At 52.5% G+C, this 20,504-nt stretch overlaps 1 protein-coding gene across 15 annotated transcripts in view; it reads left to right on the top strand.

Moving 5' to 3' along the window:
• R3HDM2 (R3H domain containing 2) overlaps positions 1-20,504 on the top strand; it is a 109,680-nt gene that overhangs the window by 65,787 nt on the left and 23,389 nt on the right. For 10 of the 15 annotated variants that reach the window (XM_048832197.2, XM_048832196.2, XM_075121736.1 and 7 more), the window contains 10 exons: positions 3,423-3,464; positions 5,125-5,211; positions 6,675-6,801; positions 9,259-9,337; positions 10,138-10,197; positions 11,963-12,103; positions 12,519-12,627; positions 15,477-15,572; positions 18,244-18,275; positions 18,376-18,429. In XM_048832197.2, coding sequence (XP_048688154.1) covers positions 3,423-3,464; positions 5,125-5,211; positions 6,675-6,801; positions 9,259-9,337; positions 10,138-10,197; positions 11,963-12,103; positions 12,519-12,627; positions 15,477-15,572; positions 18,244-18,275; positions 18,376-18,429 — 827 coding nt within the window. The remainder of the gene's footprint in view (positions 1-3,422; positions 3,465-5,124; positions 5,212-6,674; positions 6,802-9,258; positions 9,338-10,137; positions 10,198-11,962; positions 12,104-12,518; positions 12,628-15,476; positions 15,573-18,243; positions 18,276-18,375; positions 18,430-20,504) is intronic. The other 5 variants (XM_048832188.2, XM_048832195.2, XM_048832194.2 and 2 more) reach the window with 2 other exon arrangements.

Raw genomic sequence — 20,504 nt, 5'->3', positions numbered from 1 at the left:
TATCTTCGGACCCCGCTCAGAGCTCACCTGGCCCTCCGCTTGCCCCACTGCTTCCACTAACCCTGTCCCAACCTCAGGTACCCCCTCACACCCCTCTGCTCCCTGTGCCCTTGTAGCTTCCCCTTATCCAGCAAGGCAGAGACAGCTTGGGCCTCACTAGCAACAGTGGCTAAGTGGGGTTGTGGCATCTCTGATGGGATCAGCAGCAGGGTAGCCCCCCAGTTCTAGGGGTCCATCTGTGGAAAGGGTGCTGAGCGTCTGACGCTCGTTGCCTTTGGCCGTTCCCTTCACCTCTGGGTTTAGCCTGCGTTTGCTCGGTAAATGACTCGTTAGCTTTTCTAGGCTTGGACTTTGGCTGAGAGGACAGAGCTCCTTGCAGAGCGGGGTCTCTTCTCGCAGCTCCCAGCCAGCTCATTTTGAAAGGAATTCGGCTGTCTTGTGCATTCAGGGAAAGTCCCCACTCCGCCTGGCGGTTTCATTCACTCAACACAGCTCCCCCTCAAGGCCAGCGGCCCGGCTGAGCTGCGTGGTCCTGCCGAGCTGCGACGAGGTGCTGTTTATAAGCAGGCCCTGCGAGCCTGGTCATGAGCTCCGCTGCAAGGCTTCTGGCACAGAGATGGATGCGTCAGTACACGTGTCAGATGGCACTTGCCGAGCGGAGCAGGTTTCTGCCTCCAGGAGCCATCACAACTGAACGCGCTCCGCCAGCTCCCGCGACTTGGGAGCACCCAGCGCCAGGCAGATGGTAGGCTTCTTTATGAGACCTCATCGCCGAGCTGCTGTGCAAGCCCATGGTGGGGAGGACTTCGGCTGCTTCAGATCGCAGGAGGGTACTGTAAAGAGAAGCCACGGCTGCAGCTGATTTAAAGGGAGGAAAAGTAAGACAGCCAAATAAAATACCACCGTCTGGAAACGAGGCCTGCAAAAGGAGAAGTGTGTGAGGGTGTGACCTCGGGGCAGGGCTGATTTGCAGAGGGGCTGCGTGCGCCTACTGAGGACACTCTGACCGTCGAGCTCCGAGCCTTCCCTCAGAGGGCCAGTGACTGCAGTGGAGGTGGTGATATTTCCTCACTGCTTCCCGGGGGGGTCACGAGGCTTCCTGCAGGTTTGCAAAGCACTGAGACATCGCCCCGTGATCCGGCTGGAGAAGTGCAGAGGGGGCTGCTTGTGACAGCGGGCACTGCTGAAACTTGTCTTAAAGGGATCTCTCCAGCATAGATTATGATAGGCATCCTTTCTCTGATACCTTCAGTAAGAAGGCTCATGGTAAGTGAATCTCTACTGCAGACGTGGTCTGTGTGCCCCCCCGTGCTGACAACCTGATTTACTGCATGTATCGGAGTCCTTAGGAGCCCCAGGCATGGCCCACGACCCGACTGTTCCAGGCGCTGTACAAACACAGGGCAAAAAACCAGTCTCTGCCCCAAAGAGCTGACAATCTACCTGTAAGACAAGACGGACAACAGATGGATGCAGACAGACGGGAGTACAAGAAAATGACGAAACAGTGTCTGAGCTCCTGAAGTCTTGTTCTTTGCACCACCTAAAGACATTGGTTCTAAAGCGTGCTGGGCTCTGCATTTCATGCTACCCCGTGTGATGCTCTGGAAGGCTGGGCTGGCCAGGGTAAAGCCCTTTCTCCTGGATTTCCCAGCTTGTCCCTCCCCAGCAACTGCTCCCGAGTCACCGTTTGCATATTTCCATGGATGATGTGAAGGGTTTTCATGGTTACCTTTTGGACTCAGGATCTTTCTCTGTAGGACAGACTCTGTGCTGTGCTCTGGCGAAAGCCCGAGGAGGTAAATTGCCAGACTTTTGATCCCAACCACAGCCCTGGCTGCTAAATGGTGGATGGAACAGGAGTGTCACCAGAAAGCAACATGGAGAGTCGACACCAGAAGGGTTCTCTCCTGAGGCCAGACAATTTCGGTCTGCCCGAGACTCCAGACTCGACTCCTCGCTGTGGAAGCCAGAAAGGGAGTGAGAGCTCCCTGGCTTCCCTGAAGAGGTGGTGCGTGAAGTGAAGCAGCACTAAGTGATCCCTCTCCAGAGACTCTTCTGTAGCAGTTCTCTCATGGCCTGTGATCTGAGTCCGGGAGTAGTTTGGATAGCATTTGCTAGACCCCACCTCTCTCTGTCCCAGTGGCCTGCAGTCCTCTTATTGCTCTGCAGCTGTTCTCCTTCAAGCTGGCATCGGACAGAAGCAGTACGGTGCCGAAGCAGAATGAGGGGTGTCGACTTTTATCGGAGATTCAGGTTGTTACTGTGAGATAAGCTCCTCTAGAAAGGAAACCTTCCCAGGCAGACTTAGGTGGTACGTCCCCATTTAACTGTCCTGGCTTAGCGAGGTAGAGGCCGGAATCCTCTCGCTGGCTTCTCAGACCTGCGTCATTTCAATGACAAATCAATCCGGGCACTTCCTGGGAACTTGTTGTGCATACGATGGGGAAATGTTAACATCCGTTTCTTGCACCTCTCTTCTGTGTGTGCGTCTGCTTCCAAGGGCTTGAAACCACAAAGAGGGCTGCTGCAGGTGGCAGGTTCTGAAAGGCTAGTTCTTCATAGTGCTTTCCCAGGCCTAGAAGGCAGATTCTGAACATGCTGTGGCTGGACTTCACATCTGTTGAGGGTGAACTATAAAGAGGGTATGGTTTCCACTCCAGCCGGCCCCATCACATATGCATATCTACTCCCCATCGCGAATAAATAATGTTTCATTATTATGCTGGGAAGACAAGGTGGGAGAGGGAATATATTTTATTGGGCCGATGTCTGTTGGTGAATGAGCTGTTGGTCCAATAAAAAAAATTACTTCTCCCACCTTGTGTCTTTCATATCCTGCAACGCTGGATTGGGCTGGATTTACGACCTTTCATTTCGTGCTCCTGTTCAGTCTTTGGCTGGGGCCTTGTCACAGGCCTGGTGATCAGGCCTACCCAGGTCCCAGAGAACTGGCCTGGCTTCGATTGGCTTTATAATTCATGGTGACAAGTTTGTGAAGGGAGATTAACCTCGTGCTTCAGGGTTTAAAATAGTCTCTAATTACTGGAGACCAGGATTAGACCTGAAGTGGGGGCAGATTATCCCACAGCTGCTACTGGGGGGGTTTTGCACCTTCCTCTGAAGCACCAGGTGCCATGCACTGGCAGAGTTGGGCGTACTGCGCTAGATGGACTGGGGTCTGCTGATTCGTCTGCAAAGTTTGCCTCTTTGGGTCTGACAGGCAGCTGTGGGCGGCCATCTGTGCTGCCTCCTGTTGGATCCGCTTGCTCCTGCTGGCACCAGAGAGGGTTGGCCTGGAACGTGCTGTGTACGCGGTGGGGTTTGGGCGGCCCTGCGATGTGTCACTCTAGCAAACCGGTTTATACAGCATGGCGTAGGTTCAGATTAAACCTCCCACGTTCTCTTTCCTCTCTCCACAGAGGCGGACTTCAAATCATGGACACGCCAGAAAAAGAGCCAAGGTAGGAGACACTCTCCCCGTCCACCCCTCCCTCCCCCCCGGCCTTCTGCAGGAGCGCTGAGCTACTCGGGGAAGAGGGTTTGAGTCCCACACTGACCCCAGAACTCCACAATCCTCCAGTTAGTGCTTCTGGAAACAGCCATTAAACCAGCTCCCCAGCTATCATCTCCTCGAGCCAAGTGCCGCAGCCATTTGGACACCTCGCTGTCTTGTTTTGCTCTCTCTTATTACACTGACAGCCTGCGCAGTCAGGGACCCTGACAAGCCACTGTGCTAGGTCTGTGCCCTCCACAGCGTCCCGTGGCTGTGAAACTCCAGAAGGGAATTCACTTGTCCAATTAGTTGCATGGTGGCTGTTTACATGGATGCATCTGTTTTCTGCCCAACTAAGGACATTCACCCACCAATGGACCCAGCGGAAGAGTGAATTTTCACCCAGTTAAACTAAAAGTGAAAAATATAAATGGGAAATAATGTTTCGCAGCCATCTAGTTACACTTATTTTTCCCTCCTCTTCAGAGGATATTGTGGCACAAGCCGGCCAATCGCATACGATTTTAATCTGTTTCCTGCTGCGCTCCCTTTATTTAGCAGACAAAGACCTAACACAATCCAGCGGCTGGAATTTGAAGCTAAACAAATTCAGACTGGAAACAAGGCGTCGTTTTTTAGCAGTGAGGGTAACGAGCCGCTGGAATGACTCCCCAGGGCTGTGGCGGATTCTCAGTCACTGGCGATTTTCCCATAAAGATTGAATGTTTTTCTAGAAGAGAGGCTATAGTTCAACCGGGTGATTTCAGGGAGGTCCCAGGGCCCATGGTACAGAGGGAGTCGCACTAAATGATCAGGGTGGTCCCGTCTGGCCTTAGGATGGCTGACTCAGAGCATCAGGGCTGGAATAACCTGCCCAATGGCACCTCTTTCTTCCGTAGTACTCTGTGTGGCAGTCAGATGACACAATCTAATGGTCCCATCTGGCCTTAATCTGGGAGTGTATCCAGCAGCCAGGAAGGCTGGCATGCCAGTGACCCCCCTGCCATGGTGTGGGAGAGCACATGCTATGCTCAGCCCTGCTGCCCAGAGCCGGAGCTCCCCCGGATCTCGGGTGGTTGGGTGACACATTTTGGGCTGAGAGTCCTGAAGCGTTATGAAAGCGTTACTTTGAACCTGAAGCACCCGAAGTTGTCGAGCAGGCAGGTGTGGTGGAAACGGGATGGCAGCCATTAAACCAAGGGAAGCAGCAACATCACCTCCTGCTTCGAAAGACTTAGTCAGTTTCAGGGTTGCCCCTTATTGAGGGTTTAAGACTTGGCAGGTTGTTGAGTGTGCGGGCTTGCAGAGGCAGGAGCAGGCTGTGTAACTGCTCGGCAAGATTTCATGCTAACAGAGGCTAAGTGGTCCGGTAGATTAGCACAATAGCCTTTCTCCTCAAATATGGTGGGGTCAGTCTCAATTAAGCTCTCTAGAAAAGAAGAATTAATTTGTTGCCCTCACACCGACAAACCTCTGCTTTTGCCTGTGTTACTGCCGGCTCCAAGAATTTGCATTTTAGCCGCCATCTTGTTGTGACGGCAGCAGTTTAATTGGCACCGATGAAGTGAGCGGCTTGGTCGCACCTCAAAGTGCGCGTGAGATGCATGTGGTGGTTCTTTGTATTTCAGTCTAATTCGAAGCTCAAGCTGGTCAGGAGCCTGGCAGTGTGTGAAGAATCCTCCAGCCCCTTTGTGGATGGGCCCTTGGAAGCCCAGGTAGGCCAAGATTTAGCCAGGTCATAAAATGTGAGTGCTTCTTTTCCGTGCTGATCCAAGGGAGAACTGCTTCTAGCAATGGCTCCGTTTCCTAGGTCGCATCCACAGTGCGAGCGAGGGGTGTGATCCCCTTGCTCGTCTGCGCATTCTTGCACTCGCTGGTATAAATAGCAGTGTAGCCACGGCAGCATGGGAAGTGCCGAATTCAAAGCCACCTGAAACCCGGGCGCCGGGCTTTCACTGCTGCTACGCATGCTACCATGACTATCCTGCTATTTCTACTCACGTTAGCTCGCTGGTCGAGACAAGCCATTTGCTTTGTGTACAAAGGCATCGTAATTAACAACTTAACTGCCTTCCCCAAACAAACATGAATCTGAGCACAGCATATCCAGTGGGGTCCCCCAGGGATCAGTGCTGGCTCCTGTTCTGTTCAATATCTTCTTCAATGATTTAGATAATGGCCTAGACAGTACACTTATCACAGCTGTGGATGATACCAAGCTGGGAGAGGTTGTAAGTGCTTTGGAGGATAGGATTAAAATTCAGAATGATCTGGATAAACTGGAGAAAGAGTCTGAGGTAAATAGGATGAAATTCAATAAGGACAAATGCAAAGTACTCCACTTAGGAAGGAACAATCAGTTGCACACATACAACATGGGAAATGACTGCCTAGGAAGGAGTACTGCAGAAAGGGATCTGGGGGACAGCTAAATATGAGCGAACAGTGTAACACTGTTGCAAAAAGAGCAAATGTTGTGGGATGTATTAGCAGGAGTGTCATAAGCAAGACAAGTAATTCTTCCACTCTACTCCGCGCTGATCAGGCCTCAGTGGGAGTCTTGTGTCCAGTTCTGGGTGCCACATTTTAGGAAAGACGTGGAAAAATTGGAGAGAGTCCAGAGGAGAGCAGCAAAAATGATGAAAGGTCTAGAAAACGTGACCTAGGAGGGAAGATTGAAAAAGTTGGGTTTGTTTAGTCTGGAGAAGAGAAGACTGAGAGGGGATGTAACAGTTTTCAAGTGCATAAAAGGTCATTACAAGGAGGAGGGAGAAGAATTGTTCTCCATAACCTCTGGGGATAGGGCAAGAAGCAATGGGCTTAAATTGCAGGAAGGGAGTTTGGACATTATGAAAAACTGCCTGACTGTCCGGGTGGTTAAACCCTGGAATAAATTGCCCAGGGAGGTTGTGGAATCTCCGTCATTGGAGATTTTTAGAGCAGATTGGACAAACCCCTGTCAGGGATGGTCTAGGTAATATTTAGTCCTGCCATGAGTCCAGGGGACGGGACTAGATGACCATCAAGGTCCCCTCCAGTCCTGTGATTCTGTGACTTAGCTATCAAGTGCATGGTCCCTGATGCTGCTCACGCCAGCCGCTATGCGTGGAATCCGAAGAGCCACAAGGACACGTTTGGAGTGTTGAGCTCAACAAAGGGCTGTTTTGCTTATTTCTAGGACATTATTCAGTTGCATGTCAGCTGCCCCTCGGACAAGGAAGAGGAGAAGTCTACAAAAGATGGGCCCGAGAAAGAGGAAAAAGACAAGAATAAGGAGAAGGCACCAAGGAAAATGCTCTCTAGAGGTCAGTGCACTGGCGTGGGGTTGCAGGAGCCTGCTTCCTGGGTTCTGACAGCCTGGACTCAGCCGTTAGTGCAGGGAGGCAGATCTCCGTTAACTGGCACGGTCCTTTGGAGTTTTGTTGCAGGGGGAGCATTCCTGTGACCTGGAATGTGCTCTACCGGACACCCCAGTGCTGGATGGTCTAGGTGTAGTAAATCCTGCTTCAGCACGGAGGGCTGGACTAGCTGACCCCTCAAGGTCCCGTCCAGACGACATTTCTATTACTCTGACATGTGGCTTCCTTTTATGGTCTTGGAGATCTGGATGTTTTTGAATGATACAGCTACAAACAACCCCACTCCACCACCCCGGAGAAGTTCCTGCTTTCAGTTTCTCTTTGTGAAACTCACCAATAGAGACAGGGCTATAGAGGGGTTTGGGAGACGTCCAACTCAGAGGCTTTATACGAATCCCTTTTTAAAAATTTCGGAACATAAAAGTGGTTGAAAGAGCAAAGTTTAAAATTTACATCCAGAATGCGAATCATACCTGAAATCCTGCCGCTGAGAGTCACTCTTCTGCCAGCTCCACTGTGCTGGGGCAGGTGGAATGTCCCATACAGCTTTTCTACTACCTCTTAAGGAAGGATATTCATGGTGAAGAGACCTCTGAGGTCTAGGGTACAAAAGTAATTCACGTGGAAGGCTTCTAAGCGTTCACTTTTGGCCACTAGAGGGCATCCCACTAGCACTGCCGGGGGGCGGGGGGGTGACCTGTTTAACAGTGTAGTGGGGGGGAGGCACTGAGAACATCGGGCTCTTGCAGATTTCTTTTCAGCCTCCTTAACTTTTGCATGAAGATTTTTACTTCTCTGAATGTTAAATAGATTTTTAAAATGAAAACGTTCCCTTCTAGGAGGTGGTAGAATCTCCTTCCTTAGAAGTTTTTAAGGTCAGGCTTGACAAAGCCCTGGCTGGGATGATTTAATTGGGGATTGGCCCTGCTTTGAGCAGGGGGTTGGACTAGATGACCTCCTGAGGACCCTTCCAACCCTGATATTCTATGATTCTCTAATTGTTGTTTGCAATGCTTCGCAAACTGTTTTATTCCGGATCTTTGTGGGTTCTTATAGGGCCCCGGTGACCAGATCATCTGATGTGTATTCTTGTTTTAATCTTCCCTCTGCCCCTGGGGGTTTAAGGAACTATCACTCCCTCCATGTTACAGCTAGGGAAACTGAGGAACAGAGCAATTCTCTGACTTGCTCACGATCATGGAAGGAGTGTGTGGCAGAGCCAGGAATTGAACCCAGGTATTCTGGGTCCCTGTCAAGCGCCGTAATCACAAGAAAAGGAGTACTTGTGGCACCTTAGAGACTAACCAATTTATTTGAGCATAAGCTTTCGTGAGCTAAGCTGTAGCTTTAAGTGGTAGTAGAAAAGCTGTATGGGACATTCCACCTGCCCCAGCTCAGTGGAGCTGGCAGAAGAGTGACTCTCAGCGGCAGGATTTCAGGTATGATTCGCATTCTGGATGCAAATTTTAAACTTTGCTCTTTCAACCAATTTTTTTTTTGCAAATACAGACTAACACGGCTGTTACTCTGAAACCTGTAATCACAAGAGGAGTCTCCCTTCCTTTTGAATGGCTGTGACAAAGTGGGAATATTCTTAATGTTTCCTCTGAATACTGTGTGGGTGCCTCAGTTTCCCCTATGCGTTTCTTAAGTATCTAGGTGGTGGGATAAAGGCGTATGATTGTTGCAGAACCCTAGAGGGCAGGGGTGATGGTGTCTGCACAGAGAATGGCCGACACCCTGTCTCCTGGCAATTGATGGTCTGGGCCCTTCCCCCCTGCAAGGTGAGAGCTGAAGGTGTTGGAGAACAAAGAGATCAGGTGGCCTCCTTGCCCGAGAAAGTGACAAAGGCCAGAGGAGGGGCTGGAGGAGGTTTCAGTTTGGAGCTGGCTGGGGAGACTGGGGGGAGGCCCAGAACTGGGGTCTGGGCTCCCTACCCCCCAAGATGGACCTGACTGAGACGTCCTGTTTTCTGTACCTACAAGCTCTGTTTTGGACTTGGTTCCTGTCGTCTAATAAACCTTCTGTTTTACTGGCTGGCTGAGAGTCACGGTGAATCTCAGGAAGTGGGGGGTGCAGGGCCCTGACTCCCCCACACTCTGTGACCATGGCTAGTAGTAAGAATCTTTAAACTGCTAATCTAGGGCTAATTTCTCTATCTCTAAGCAGAGTCTGCTCCATTGCTTCGTACGCACTCATGCTGGCAGTGACTTTGAGCCCTAGAGAGTGGCTCTAGGAATCCCGTCACTTTCCCTTTGTGCTGCCTGTGTGATGGGTAATTGTGTTTCCATAGCATTTAGAAGCCCCAGTCCTGGATCAGGACCCATAGCGCTAGGCTCTGAATACACTCTGAACAAAAAGACAGGACGCTTCCTTTAATCTGTTCTGTTGCTGTTGTTTCAGATTCCAGCCAAGAATACACAGACTCCACTGGAATAGATTTGCATGAATTTTTAGTAAATACACTGAAAAAAAATCCAAGGTAGGTCGCAAGATGGCAAAACCACCAGTTGATTGAGCGGAGGGAGGAAGATGCTGTTAACCAGTGCTCCACGCTCCAGGGATTAAGGGAAGGGCTTGCATGACTGCAGACAAAATGTGTGTGTGGGGGGGGGGGGGGGGGGCAGAAGGGGGCTGTCAGAAATCGCAAACCCCCCTGGTGGTGGGTTTCACATCTTGGAGTTCAGGGGGACTTGGCCCAGAGTAGGCGGTTGATAAACCCAGGCAGGAGGAGCAGTAATTTCATTATTGCAGGTTAGTGAAACAGACATGCTTGTGCATTATGGATTCAAACCGAGGGAGGGAAAATAATTGGTTTGAATACAGGCAGGAAGGGAGCCTTAATTGCTCTAAAATCCTTCCTCTGAATAGCTATCAAAGACCTGTCTGGAGAGTGCCTGCCACAATATCAGTAATAAATAATATCAAACTGAATTCCAAGCACTGGTTAGGCATAAAAATAACTAGCTTGTGTTTCTATCCATATGGCCACCACCGGCGCAAGGATCCCAGAAACACAGTTGTCATACAGCAATGGATCGCCTTGAATGGAAAAACTTGACTCATCATTGATTATGTATTTTTTTTATACTCTGCAGCTGAGGGAGGGCGAAGCCTGTATGTTTAACAGCCTGGAGCTTTGCTAATGCCAGGCACTTTCTGTTTCTCAGAGGTAGAGGGGTGTTCATCTGCAATTATGGAAGCGAGCTGCATTCTTCTCTCCTCTTCGAAACATGATTTATTTATTTATTCCTTCTTCTCCTCCCCACTTTTTCTGGACAGGGATCGAATGATGCTGCTAAAGTTAGAACAGGAGATTCTGGAATTTATTAGCGATAACAAGTAAGTGGCCAGCAGAGTTTGCATGAAGCGAAGCTGGCTGGTGGCTTGGGAAGTAGGAGGCGCTCTCACTCTGCCGGGGGACGAGAACAAGGCTCACGCATATCTGCTAAGAGAGCTGTTTGAAAACAGCCTGCTCCATCTGCCATGCTCTACGGTTCCCATTGCCACCGATCTGAGCACTGGACAATATTGAATGTGTCTGTTTATCCTCCCACAGCCCTGGGCTGCAGGGCAGAGCTGTTCCCCCGTTTCACAGATAGACTTCAGGATGTGTCTTCCCTGCACAGTTCACCTGGGTGTCTGGCCTCCTGGTCAGCCTAGGTTGCATGCCAGCCTCCCCACAGCAAAGCCCTCTCCGCATTGCTGGGTCCTTATTGGTTCTGCATTTGCTTGGGTGTGGCTTGGGGCATAGCCAATGGGTCTTTGTGCTGAGATGCTCTAGGATTCTTTCCCAGTCACTTGTGTCAATTCCAGGGTAACTTGTCTGTCCTTTGGGGGAGGCTCCCTGGGGGCATTGGAGGACTATCCACACTTGAGAGACTTAGCCAGTGTCCTCACTGTAAAATGGGCGGGTTCCTGCCCGAATTAAAGTACACTCAAACTCTAACCCACCCTCCTAGCCATGTAAGCTCGCCTGGGCTTGAAACACCTGGAAAACCCAGGTCAGAGGTTTGGCTGGACGATGGGTGGGTTGGGGTTAGTGACTTGCCCAGGGTCACACAGGAACTATGTGGCAGAGCAGGGAATTGAGCACAGATCTGCAGGCCAGCCCCTGGCCCATGGGAGACTGGCTCGTTCCTGGGCCTGGGAAGACTTTCGCTGTCTAGCTGCTGTTCGAATCCAGACCAGGTCGTAGTGACTGAAAGCGCCAACCGTGTGAAATGAGTTTGGGTCCCAGGCCAGTTCGCAGGGCCTATGTCACAAAGGCTGGCTCAGCTGTTGGCAGGAGCTTATGAGCAGAGAAGCCTGGGGGCAAGGCAAACCCATTGCCCTCTCTCCCCCAGAGGTGCTCCTTGCAGGGCAGAGCTGGGGCAAAGTGGCAGGGGCAGGCGTCTGGTGCTGGTGCCCCCCCACATCTGGAGGTCAGAGCGAGAGCTCACTGCCCAGCCCTGGATGTGTCCAAAAGTGACCCTTTCTGCTTTGTTTGTTTGAAGGATGCATTTTAAAGATGCTCCTGTTTTGTAAGGCCCCCTCTAAACAAGGGGCTTGAGATTTGAAATAACAGGGATTTTCGAAGGGTTTTCCTCTTGCTCTGCAGCAGCTCAAAACACAAAGTGCTTTTCGACCTGTCCTACTCCCCTCTCGTTCCTGCCCAGAGCCCTTGAGAGCACCCGTCCCTCCACGGGCGCTCCCACCCTTCACACAGCCTGTGGGTATGGTCGGGAGCTGTCATTGGGAGCTCTCAAATGGCTTTACACGGGAGATAGGGTGAAAGAACTCCATGCTTGACCCAGCTCCCATTGGAACCAGCTTCTGACCTGAGGCCCCAATCCAGCGAAGCCGCAAAGCACGGGATTAAAGTTAAGCGGCATCTTGGAGAATCGGGACCGGGGCTCATAGCTGGTCTTTCTTCCCTGGGTCCCGGCTCAGCAGCGTTAAGCCCGTGAGCCATCCCACCCCGGCTTTGGTGCATGGAGTCGCCGAGACCCGAGCACGTGTTAAAATGCTTTGTTGAATCAGGCCCCTGATCCTTCTGGGCTGAGCCCTGTTTGCGCCAGGTTAATCTGGTCTGTTTAACGCCGTCTGAATACGCCTCTGTTCTCAGCAGTCAGGTCAAGAAGTTCCCTCAGATGACCTCATATCACAGGATGCTCTTGCACAGGGTAGCTGCCTACTTCGGCATGGACCATAACGTTGACCAAACTGGGAAAGCCGTCATTATCAACAAGACCAGTAACACCAGGATGTAAGGAGAGCCCTGGGGAGGGCTGGGAAACCCCTCCCAAGCAACCCCTTCCCTTCCCCATCCCCAAAGCACTCCTGGGATATTTCACAGCCTCATCCCAACAGGCCTTAAAGGGGTGTGGGTGTGGGGAGGAGGGAATGAAGGAGGAGGGAAGCCTAGAGACTCACCCTCCCAAATCCAAGTGCAGACATGAGTGGCAGCTTTCTCTTTCCTTGAATGCACTGACTCCCCAGCCTGCCTGCACCAGGCCGGGCGATCTGACAGCAGCTTGAGTCGACCAGTGGCTTGCAGCCTCGAACCTCTGCCCCGACCTCCTCTGCCTCGCACGCCCGGCCTGCCTGGCAGCAGAGTAACACAGGGAAGGTTCCTGTTCACCTTTGCCTACCCCTCATGACAACGTCTTTCCTCCCCACAGCCCCGAGCAAAGGTTCTCTGAGCACATCAAAGACGAGAAGAACGTGGACTTTCCACAGAGGTTCATCCTAAAGCGAGACGACGCCAGCATGGACCGGGATGATAATCAGGTGGGTTTGGGTGAGACGTAGCCAGGTCCTTCCCGAAAGCTGAGCTTTGCTCTGTGTTCTTGGCGTCTTGGTCATCCGGGAATGGGACCCACCGGGGTTTTGATCAGTGAGTTTGGGGATGTTCCTGCTTGCATGGGAGCAGCTTTAAATCCCTCCTGGGTCCGTGCTGTCACCTTCCACAGCTACTCCCAGGAACTGCCCCAGAGGCCCCCACCGGCTCTTCCAGCAGCTGGGGCATAGGGGGTGGAAGGCAAATCCCCAGGCACTCTGCCGCAGACTGGACCTCAACCCACCAGCGCTTTTGGCTGAATTTAAAAAAAAAAAAAAAAAAAAGCCTTTGCTGAAATGATCAGCAGTGGACTGGTTAACAGCCTCGCCAGGGAATTGTCCTCTTGAGCTTTCAGAGTTAAGATGCCATGAGTGGGGCCGTTCGCCCCGCCTCAGAGCTGCTGTTTCAGGGGCAGTTTGCACCTCCTCAGGGCTGTTGTTTCAGTCTCTCCCCAGACTCAGGCAGGCAGAAGTGCATCTGCTGATGCTGCATTCACGGTTTCAGGCTTTTCTTTGCAAACCAAAGAGCTGAAGCGTGGTTCTTTTCAAATCAAAACTGAGATTCTGGAGCCCGGCTCTGCAGCAAGGGTGCTGGGCCACAGAATCCCAGCAGTCCACAGGGCACTGTCGGTTGCCCATCAGGGTCCCGCAGGCTGGCAGTATGGGCTCTTGTAATTTTTACACTACTGTTGGTCGGCTCTCTGTTTTATCAGCTACACTGGAGGCACGAGCATCTCTGCAAAGATTTCCCCTCTCCTTGTAGCGATCTGCTCTGTGCTTCCTGCTTTTTGCCCCATGGTGGGTCCCTGTCTTGGGAAAGACCCAGTTTTTGCCCCTGCTCTTCAGCCGTGCAGCCCTTGCTGCTGCATGGGTTCATTATAGACCAGGCCTTCCCCTTCCCCTAGGGCAGCGGATCACACGTGCGGTCCGCTTTCCCCTGGGCAGGCCAGATCCAAAGGCCAGAACCAAGTGGAGCCACGAGCGTTTACCTACATGATGGGGGCAGGGAGCTGGCTTTCCCTCGCCCCGGGGTTTTCCCCTGGAATCCTCACCATGTTGCCAGGCAGGCTTGGCTCCCAGGGTGCTAGAGGTCCCCCAAAGGCCATTCAGTAGCAACAAATTCCCCTGGGCAAACAGTGAGCTTGAGCATTTGCAAAGTCACCCCCAACCCCACCAGGGCTGCCAGACAAGTAAGCAGCATCTCACGGGCTAATGAAATCAGCAGGGAGCCTTCACTCAGAGGAATGGTGCAGCCTCCATGCTCAGGGACCCCTCGGCTCCATCTCCACACTGGTGGCTTCTGGGAGCCTGAGCCCTCATACCAGGCAGGCCCGTTCTGCTGTTTCATAGCCCTGCTCAGAGTTGGCTTTTGCTGCCCACCCTCCCCTGGCTCACCTCCTTCCCGCCTGCACTTGGGATGCCGGCTACAAACGGGAAGAAATAAAACTTGGCGAGAAGCAGGTATCCTTCATAACGAGCTGTCTCATGCTCCTCTCTGCGGTAGCCCTTCTCCTCCCAGGAGCACCCTTGGCATGTTCTCATCCCTTGCTTGGATGCTTGTTTTAGATTGTTAGCACCAGCAGGAGAATGAGTTTGTGTGTGTGGTTTTTGGAGGGGGGTGAGGGGGTGAGAGAACCTGGATTTGTGCTGGAAATGACCCACCTTGATTATCATACACATTGTGAAGAGAGTGGTCACTTTGGATGGACTATTACCAGCAGGAGAGTGAGTTTGTGTGTGTGTGTGTGGGGGGGGGGGGGGGGGGGGCGGAGGGTGAGAAAACCTGGATTTGTGCTGGAAATGGCCCAACTTGATGATCACTTTAGATAAGCTATTACCAGCAGGACAGTGGGGTGGGAGGAGGTATTGTTTCATGATCTCTGTGTGTATATAATATCTGCTGCAGTTTCCACGGTATGCATCCGATGAAGTGAGCTGTAGCTCATGAAAGCTCATGCTCAAATAAATTGGTTAGTCTCTAAGGTGCCACAAGTCCTCCTTTTCTTTTTGCAAAGACAGACTAACACGGTTGTTACTCTGAAACCTGCTGTTGCATGTGAGTGCAATCCCCCATCTTCTTATCATATAAACCGTTAGATCCCGCCTGGCTACCATGCTTCTCATGAGGCCTAGATCTTTGAGTCCAAGCAACAGGGTTTGCAGGAAGGGGGAGGAGTTGTTACACTTCGAATTTTGCAACCTTGCTCTACCTTGCCGTGGAGCTCTGTTTCGAAGCAGCCACCTTTAGCACTGGGGTACGTCTGCACTGCACTTGGGAGGTGTAATTTCCGGCTCCAGTAGACATACACGCCCTAGTTTTCATCCGGCAAGATCTCTAAAAATAGCAGGATGGACTAGCCACCCGAGCGTAACCCTGTCTGAGATCCTAGATGGGTGGTTGGGGCCGTTGCAGAGGGCCTGCTATTTTTAGCACACTAGCTTGATCAGAGCTCGCACGTGTCTGTGTTGCTGAACTGGAGATTTTACACCTCCCAGCAGCTGCGCGGACGTTCCCTTAGAAATGGAGGTGTGCGCATTCCAGCCACAAATGGCATCTGCAGCTGTGACCTCTCTCCAGTCAGCTGATCCAAAGCAGAGCTGGGACACGTGCCAATTAAGACCCCTGAGCGTTTCCTGCCAGCAGCAGTCATTTGGGGCAGAGCCCTTGCCCTGTTATCAGAGCACCGTGCAGACCTCGGGCACCGCATTGTGATCAGTGTGCCACATGGCCTTCCCCTGCTGCTACACTCAGGGTGCGTGGCGCCAACGTTTAACCAGCCGAATTCTGCTTGTCACTCTAGATCAGGATCCCATTGCAGGATGGGAGGAGGAGCAAATCAATAGAAGAGAGAGAAGAGGAGTATCAGAGGGTCAGAGAGCGGATATTTGCACGAGAGGTAAGGCTGGCTGCTAGCAGAGCTTCCCCCCTTCTTGGTTCTCAAGGTGCTTTTTCTTTGGAGCCCCTCCACTCCCTAGCCAGCTGCCCCTCTGCCCCACTCCGCACTTGTTATAGTTTTGGCATGTGAATAGATGTATGGGCTCAGGGGGTTGGATCCGGCAGTGGGTTTGCCATTTCACTGACCTGTCGTTCTTGAGCGCTGGATCAGTGTCACTAGGTTAGAAACGGGGGTGTGACAGGTTCTCCCCGGGGCGCCATCTGGAACTGGGGTACCACTGAGCCCCCTGGCCCACCAGCCTGGGCTCCTTCTCACGTTGTACTGCGGTGACAAGCTGCAAAGCCCTCCAGCCTGCACTTTCACCAGCATTCACACAGGTAGGGACGCACCCAGATACCATTACACACAGGCTTTCTAACCACCAGCTTCCCAGCTTGGGACCCCAGAGCAGTACCGTCCTGCCCTGGTCAAATCTGGCCAGTATACGGGTTTAATACTCGATCTGCCTCTCCCTCAACGTGAAGAGAACAATGAACACTTGTAGTAACTAAGCAGAGATTTTCCCCAAGCACTCCAGTCAAAGCTCATTAGTTTAGATTAAAACAAAAACAAGTTTATTAACTACAAAAGATAGATTTTAAGTGATTATAGGACTAGCAAACAGATCAAAGTAGATTACCTGGCAAATTAAAAACACAAACTAAGCTTAATATACTAAAGAGATTGGATATGAATTAGCAGATTCTCACCCTAAGAGATGATACCAGCAGGCTGCAGATCCTTAAGGGCCAAACTGCACTTGCTTTACAGCTTGGATTCAAGTGATTCATTTACAGGCTAGAAATCTCTTTAGCCTGAGTCCAGCACTTCCCCCAGTTCAGTCCTTATTCCTCAGGTGTTTCCAGGTGTCTTGTGTGGGGAGTGAAGAGTCCCAGATGATGTCACTCCCCGCTTTATATAGCTTTTGCATATGGCAGGAACCCATTGTTTCGAAGCTTGGTTCCCAGATTAGTCTGTGGGAAAATATTGACATCCCAAGATGGAGTCCAGCATCATGTGGTCTGGTCACATGTCCTTGTAGAGTCATGGCAGCCATTACTCACAGGCTGTTTGGAGTGTTCTCAGGAAGGCTCACCAGGTGGGAGATAAGCTTTTCCTGAGGCCTGTTGTTCTTCTTAATAGCCCATTGCTGAGTGGGCGTTACCCAGGTGTAACTACATTTGAAGTACTGATTCATAGTCAATATCCATAACTTCAGAGACAAAAACGATCATATTCCGCAAACCATAACTTTTCCAGTGACACCTCACAGGACTTGTCTTGCATGAAATGCATCATAATTATGTTATAACCCTATCATAATAACATGAATACGAGCTGCAGTGTCACGGGGCAGGGCACCAAGATTTTTTTAAAGCTGCTGGTGATTCCGGGGGCCCCGCTTGAGACACTTGCTTTTCAGGAAGGGTAGAGCACCCTCCCTCTGGGAATCCAGCCCTTTTCAGTCGGCTCCAGTTAGGTACCCAAAAATTTCCTGGCCCCCATTTCTAATTTAGCCATGCTGAGCTAGCACATGAGGGAATACTGACCACACCCGTGTGTCTGCGCCTTCCAGATGTTAGCGGTTGTATTTCTTCCTTTTGCTAAGTGGCCAGCTGACGTGGAAGTTGCTCAAGGAATTTGCTCCCTGGAGGCAGCTGGTGGAGGTAGCAATCCGGACCCCTGGGGGAGGTTACGGGATGGAAGTGGGGTGAGAGCGGGGTCAGTGGTGTGATAGAGGCCGTGCTGAGCCGTTCCTGTTAGCAGCCTGCTCTGGGCAGGATTCTTGTGCCAGGACAAACGGGAGGGGTTGGATTTAGTGACCGTTCCAAATGCTAATCTGCATCTCGGCTGGTTAATAGCCTGCCTGCTCACCAGCTACACGCAGCAGCGAAAACCTCCTGGCTTTACCTGCCATGCCCCCCACTCCCTCCGAGGGGTCCCGGAACACTGAAAAGACCCCTGCTCCAAGCCCTGCCGGGAGCTGCCATGCTTCTGGCCAAGGGGAGAGTCCGGATACAGCACCCCGGGAGCTAGTCAGTGCTACTGGCCGGTGGCCCGGGGGAGTCATTGTCTCGTGACCCTTGGGAGACAACCATGTAGCCTCTGGCAGGTGGGGCTGCATCTGAGCAGAGTGTAGGAAACTGAGCACACAGTGTTCATCGTGCCTTGTTGGGAGCCACGTGCTGAACTCCGGCAACACTGCCGGGTGTGAGCCACTGACGTGCTCGGAAATGTGGGAACTATGAAAGCAGTGCTGCATTGCCTAGTGGTTGGAGCAGGGCTAGGGAGTCATCAGGACTCCTGGGTTCTCTTCCGTGTGTGACGGTGAGCAAGTCCCTTCTTCTCTCCATGCCGTGTGAGCTACTTTATAGACCAGCACGCTCTAGCACTGGGGAGAGTTGTGGGCTAAGATCTGTGAAGTGCTGGGACATCGTGGGGAGGAAGGAGCTAGAAAAGGTACCTGATGCTCCAGTGATGGGCCTGGAATAAGGGCAGTCCCGTCCCGAGCCCAGCCCCGTCTAGCCCACTCCGTGTTCAGACGCCCCTTTGTTTGTAATGTGCCAAGACTGCTGCCTTATCAATTATTTCCCCTTTTCTTTCCCGCTCCTCGTCTCCACCCTGCCACTAGACCGGTCAGAACGGATATCTGAACGACAGCAGGTTAGTACCATCCAGCATGCTTCACGGCCACACCTGTCGCTTTCTCAGGGGAGGCCACGGTAACCCTGTAACCATGCTTTTCTCTGATGTTAACCAACAGACTCTCCAAGGAAGGCTTTTCTTCTAGCTCTCACAAAAGGAGGCAGATTTTTAGGTACCTCTGTGTGGTTTCTTGCGTACGTTGTTCTGCAGAGTGAGCTCGCCCCATGCATGGCTGCTTGTGGAGTCCTTTGAGTCGTATCTTTTGCAACATCCGTTGGTTTTTTTTGTCTCCCAAACTAAATGGCTGCGGAGTCGTATTTGCTGATTCATTCCAAACGAGGGCTGAAGGGTCATGGGGGAAGGAGGGGAGGCGAAAGGCTCATAGGATCATAACACTTCGGGAGCCACATGGCCCCACCTGCGTTCTCAGGGTGATAAACCCCAGCTGTCTAAACAGTGATCAAAGTCGCATCTCATCACACATGTATCCGTGTTTCGTCCTCGTGGGGGTGGTTGGACGGCTGAGCCCTGGCTGTACACGTTCCCCAGGCATTGCTGCAGGGAGCCCAGGGAATCCACTTCAGCCCCATTTTCGGTTGATTTCTTTTAACGGATGGACGGTTCCGTCTGATGAAAGGGGCCAGATTAAGAGCCCTAAGGGCTCTCTGCACCTGCAGAGCAGACAGACTAGGCCAGGGCTGTGGGCGCTTGGTGCACCGTTCCCCGTTTTTGAAGGTGGTAAGTGAACCAGGAACATTTGGGAGCTGCTGGCCTAGGCAAACACAGAGCTACGTTTCCCCCAGCAGCTGGAGGGTGGCAGGAGGGGACCTCTAGGCAACAGCTGAGTCTGCATGGCCCATTCGCACCCCCTCCCTGTCCCTGGGAGGCTTTAGGTGTGAGTCCTTCTTGCGGCGGGGGCTTTTCAGAGAGGGGGGTACAAAGTTTCAGAAGGGCCTACGGACTTTGGGGCCTACGTCCTCAGTCCCGCAGGCCATGGCCCTTGTCTGCGGGGAGCTGGACTGACCCGGCGCCTGGTGGTTCAGTGCCCGGCTCTGTCTCGCTCACTCCCCTCCACCAGACCTCAGGGCCCCTTGGGCACAGAAGCCGAGCCCACCCGACATGTGGCGCCGTGGTGGCATCTCGGGCTGCTGCGCTTGCAGCAGGCTCAAAAAAGCCAATGGCGAGAAGCCGAACAGCTGCTTGGGATTAATCTTTATCCCTCCCACGTTGTGTTTCCTGTAATCTCGGCTTTCCGGCACCACCACCAGGGCAGTGGCATTGGGGGAGGGGGCGGGGCTGGAGCAGCAGGGCAGCGGCAAGTCCCCCTGCTCCTTAATGAGCCCCGCGGCCGTTCCAGAACGTTCTCTCCGTGCTGTTAAAGAACAAGATTCACCGCGAAGAGCTCGGCGCTAACAAATGCCCTTGGAGCACTAGCTGTAGTGAGACTAGCTCAGGGCGCAGCTTGAGACGGCACTGACGGGCAGTTGCTGTGTGGCAGGGTTTGGATGTGGGCACTGCGGAATTGCTCAGGGTGTTAGCAAGGGAGAATGTGGGGCCTATCCACCTGGAGGTCATCGGGGGCAGGTCTGGGATGGCTGGCAGGTGTTCTCAGCCGGCCAGAGGAATCGGCCGGGGCTGGGGCATTGCGACAGAGGATTGAATGGAGACTCAACTCCCTCCTCCATAGCTCCGAAAGCGTTCCCCTGTCCCGAATGGGATGTGAGGGATGCCGATAGGAGAGTGGGGGTGTTGGACGTCCGACCCCAGCCCTTGCTGTAATGGGACAGTTCTGCCTCCCACCAGCACAATACTCAGCCGTTAGAAGCAAAGCAACACTCCAGTTCCCCGGCTGTCGGCCAAGCGAGGGCCGTGGAGGGCACCGGGTGTGGTTTCCAGAAGCTACGTCTGCTTTGCTTAGCTGGTTATTTGCCCCCACTGTCCTCCGAGGTACTGCGGCTTCACCAGTCCGCCCTCTCTGCGGTAGACGTCGAGCTCCCACTTGGACCAGTGGGTCGTGTGCAATATATATTATCGCCCCATGGCTGGGAGCGGGGTAGAGGAGGCGGGCTCTGCTCTGGAGCCTGCATTGCCAAAACACCAGCGTGGGGAGCAGCTGCAGCTCGGGGAGGTGTCCCGATCAGCTGGAGCCGGTGTTCTAACGGGTCACAAAACTCAACGGAAGCCCCACCCCTCCCGCAGCATGGCCTCATGGCACCCATTCATGCCCTCCTGGTTTTGCACAACTCT

The sequence above is a fragment of the Caretta caretta genome, chromosome 20 (genome assembly GCF_965140235.1).
Source record: "Caretta caretta isolate rCarCar2 chromosome 20, rCarCar1.hap1, whole genome shotgun sequence".
In the NCBI taxonomy this organism is placed as follows: domain Eukaryota; kingdom Metazoa; phylum Chordata; order Testudines; family Cheloniidae; genus Caretta; species Caretta caretta.
Note: the sequence above shows the minus strand (reverse complement) of the source record. Positions and strands in the feature narration are given on the sequence as shown.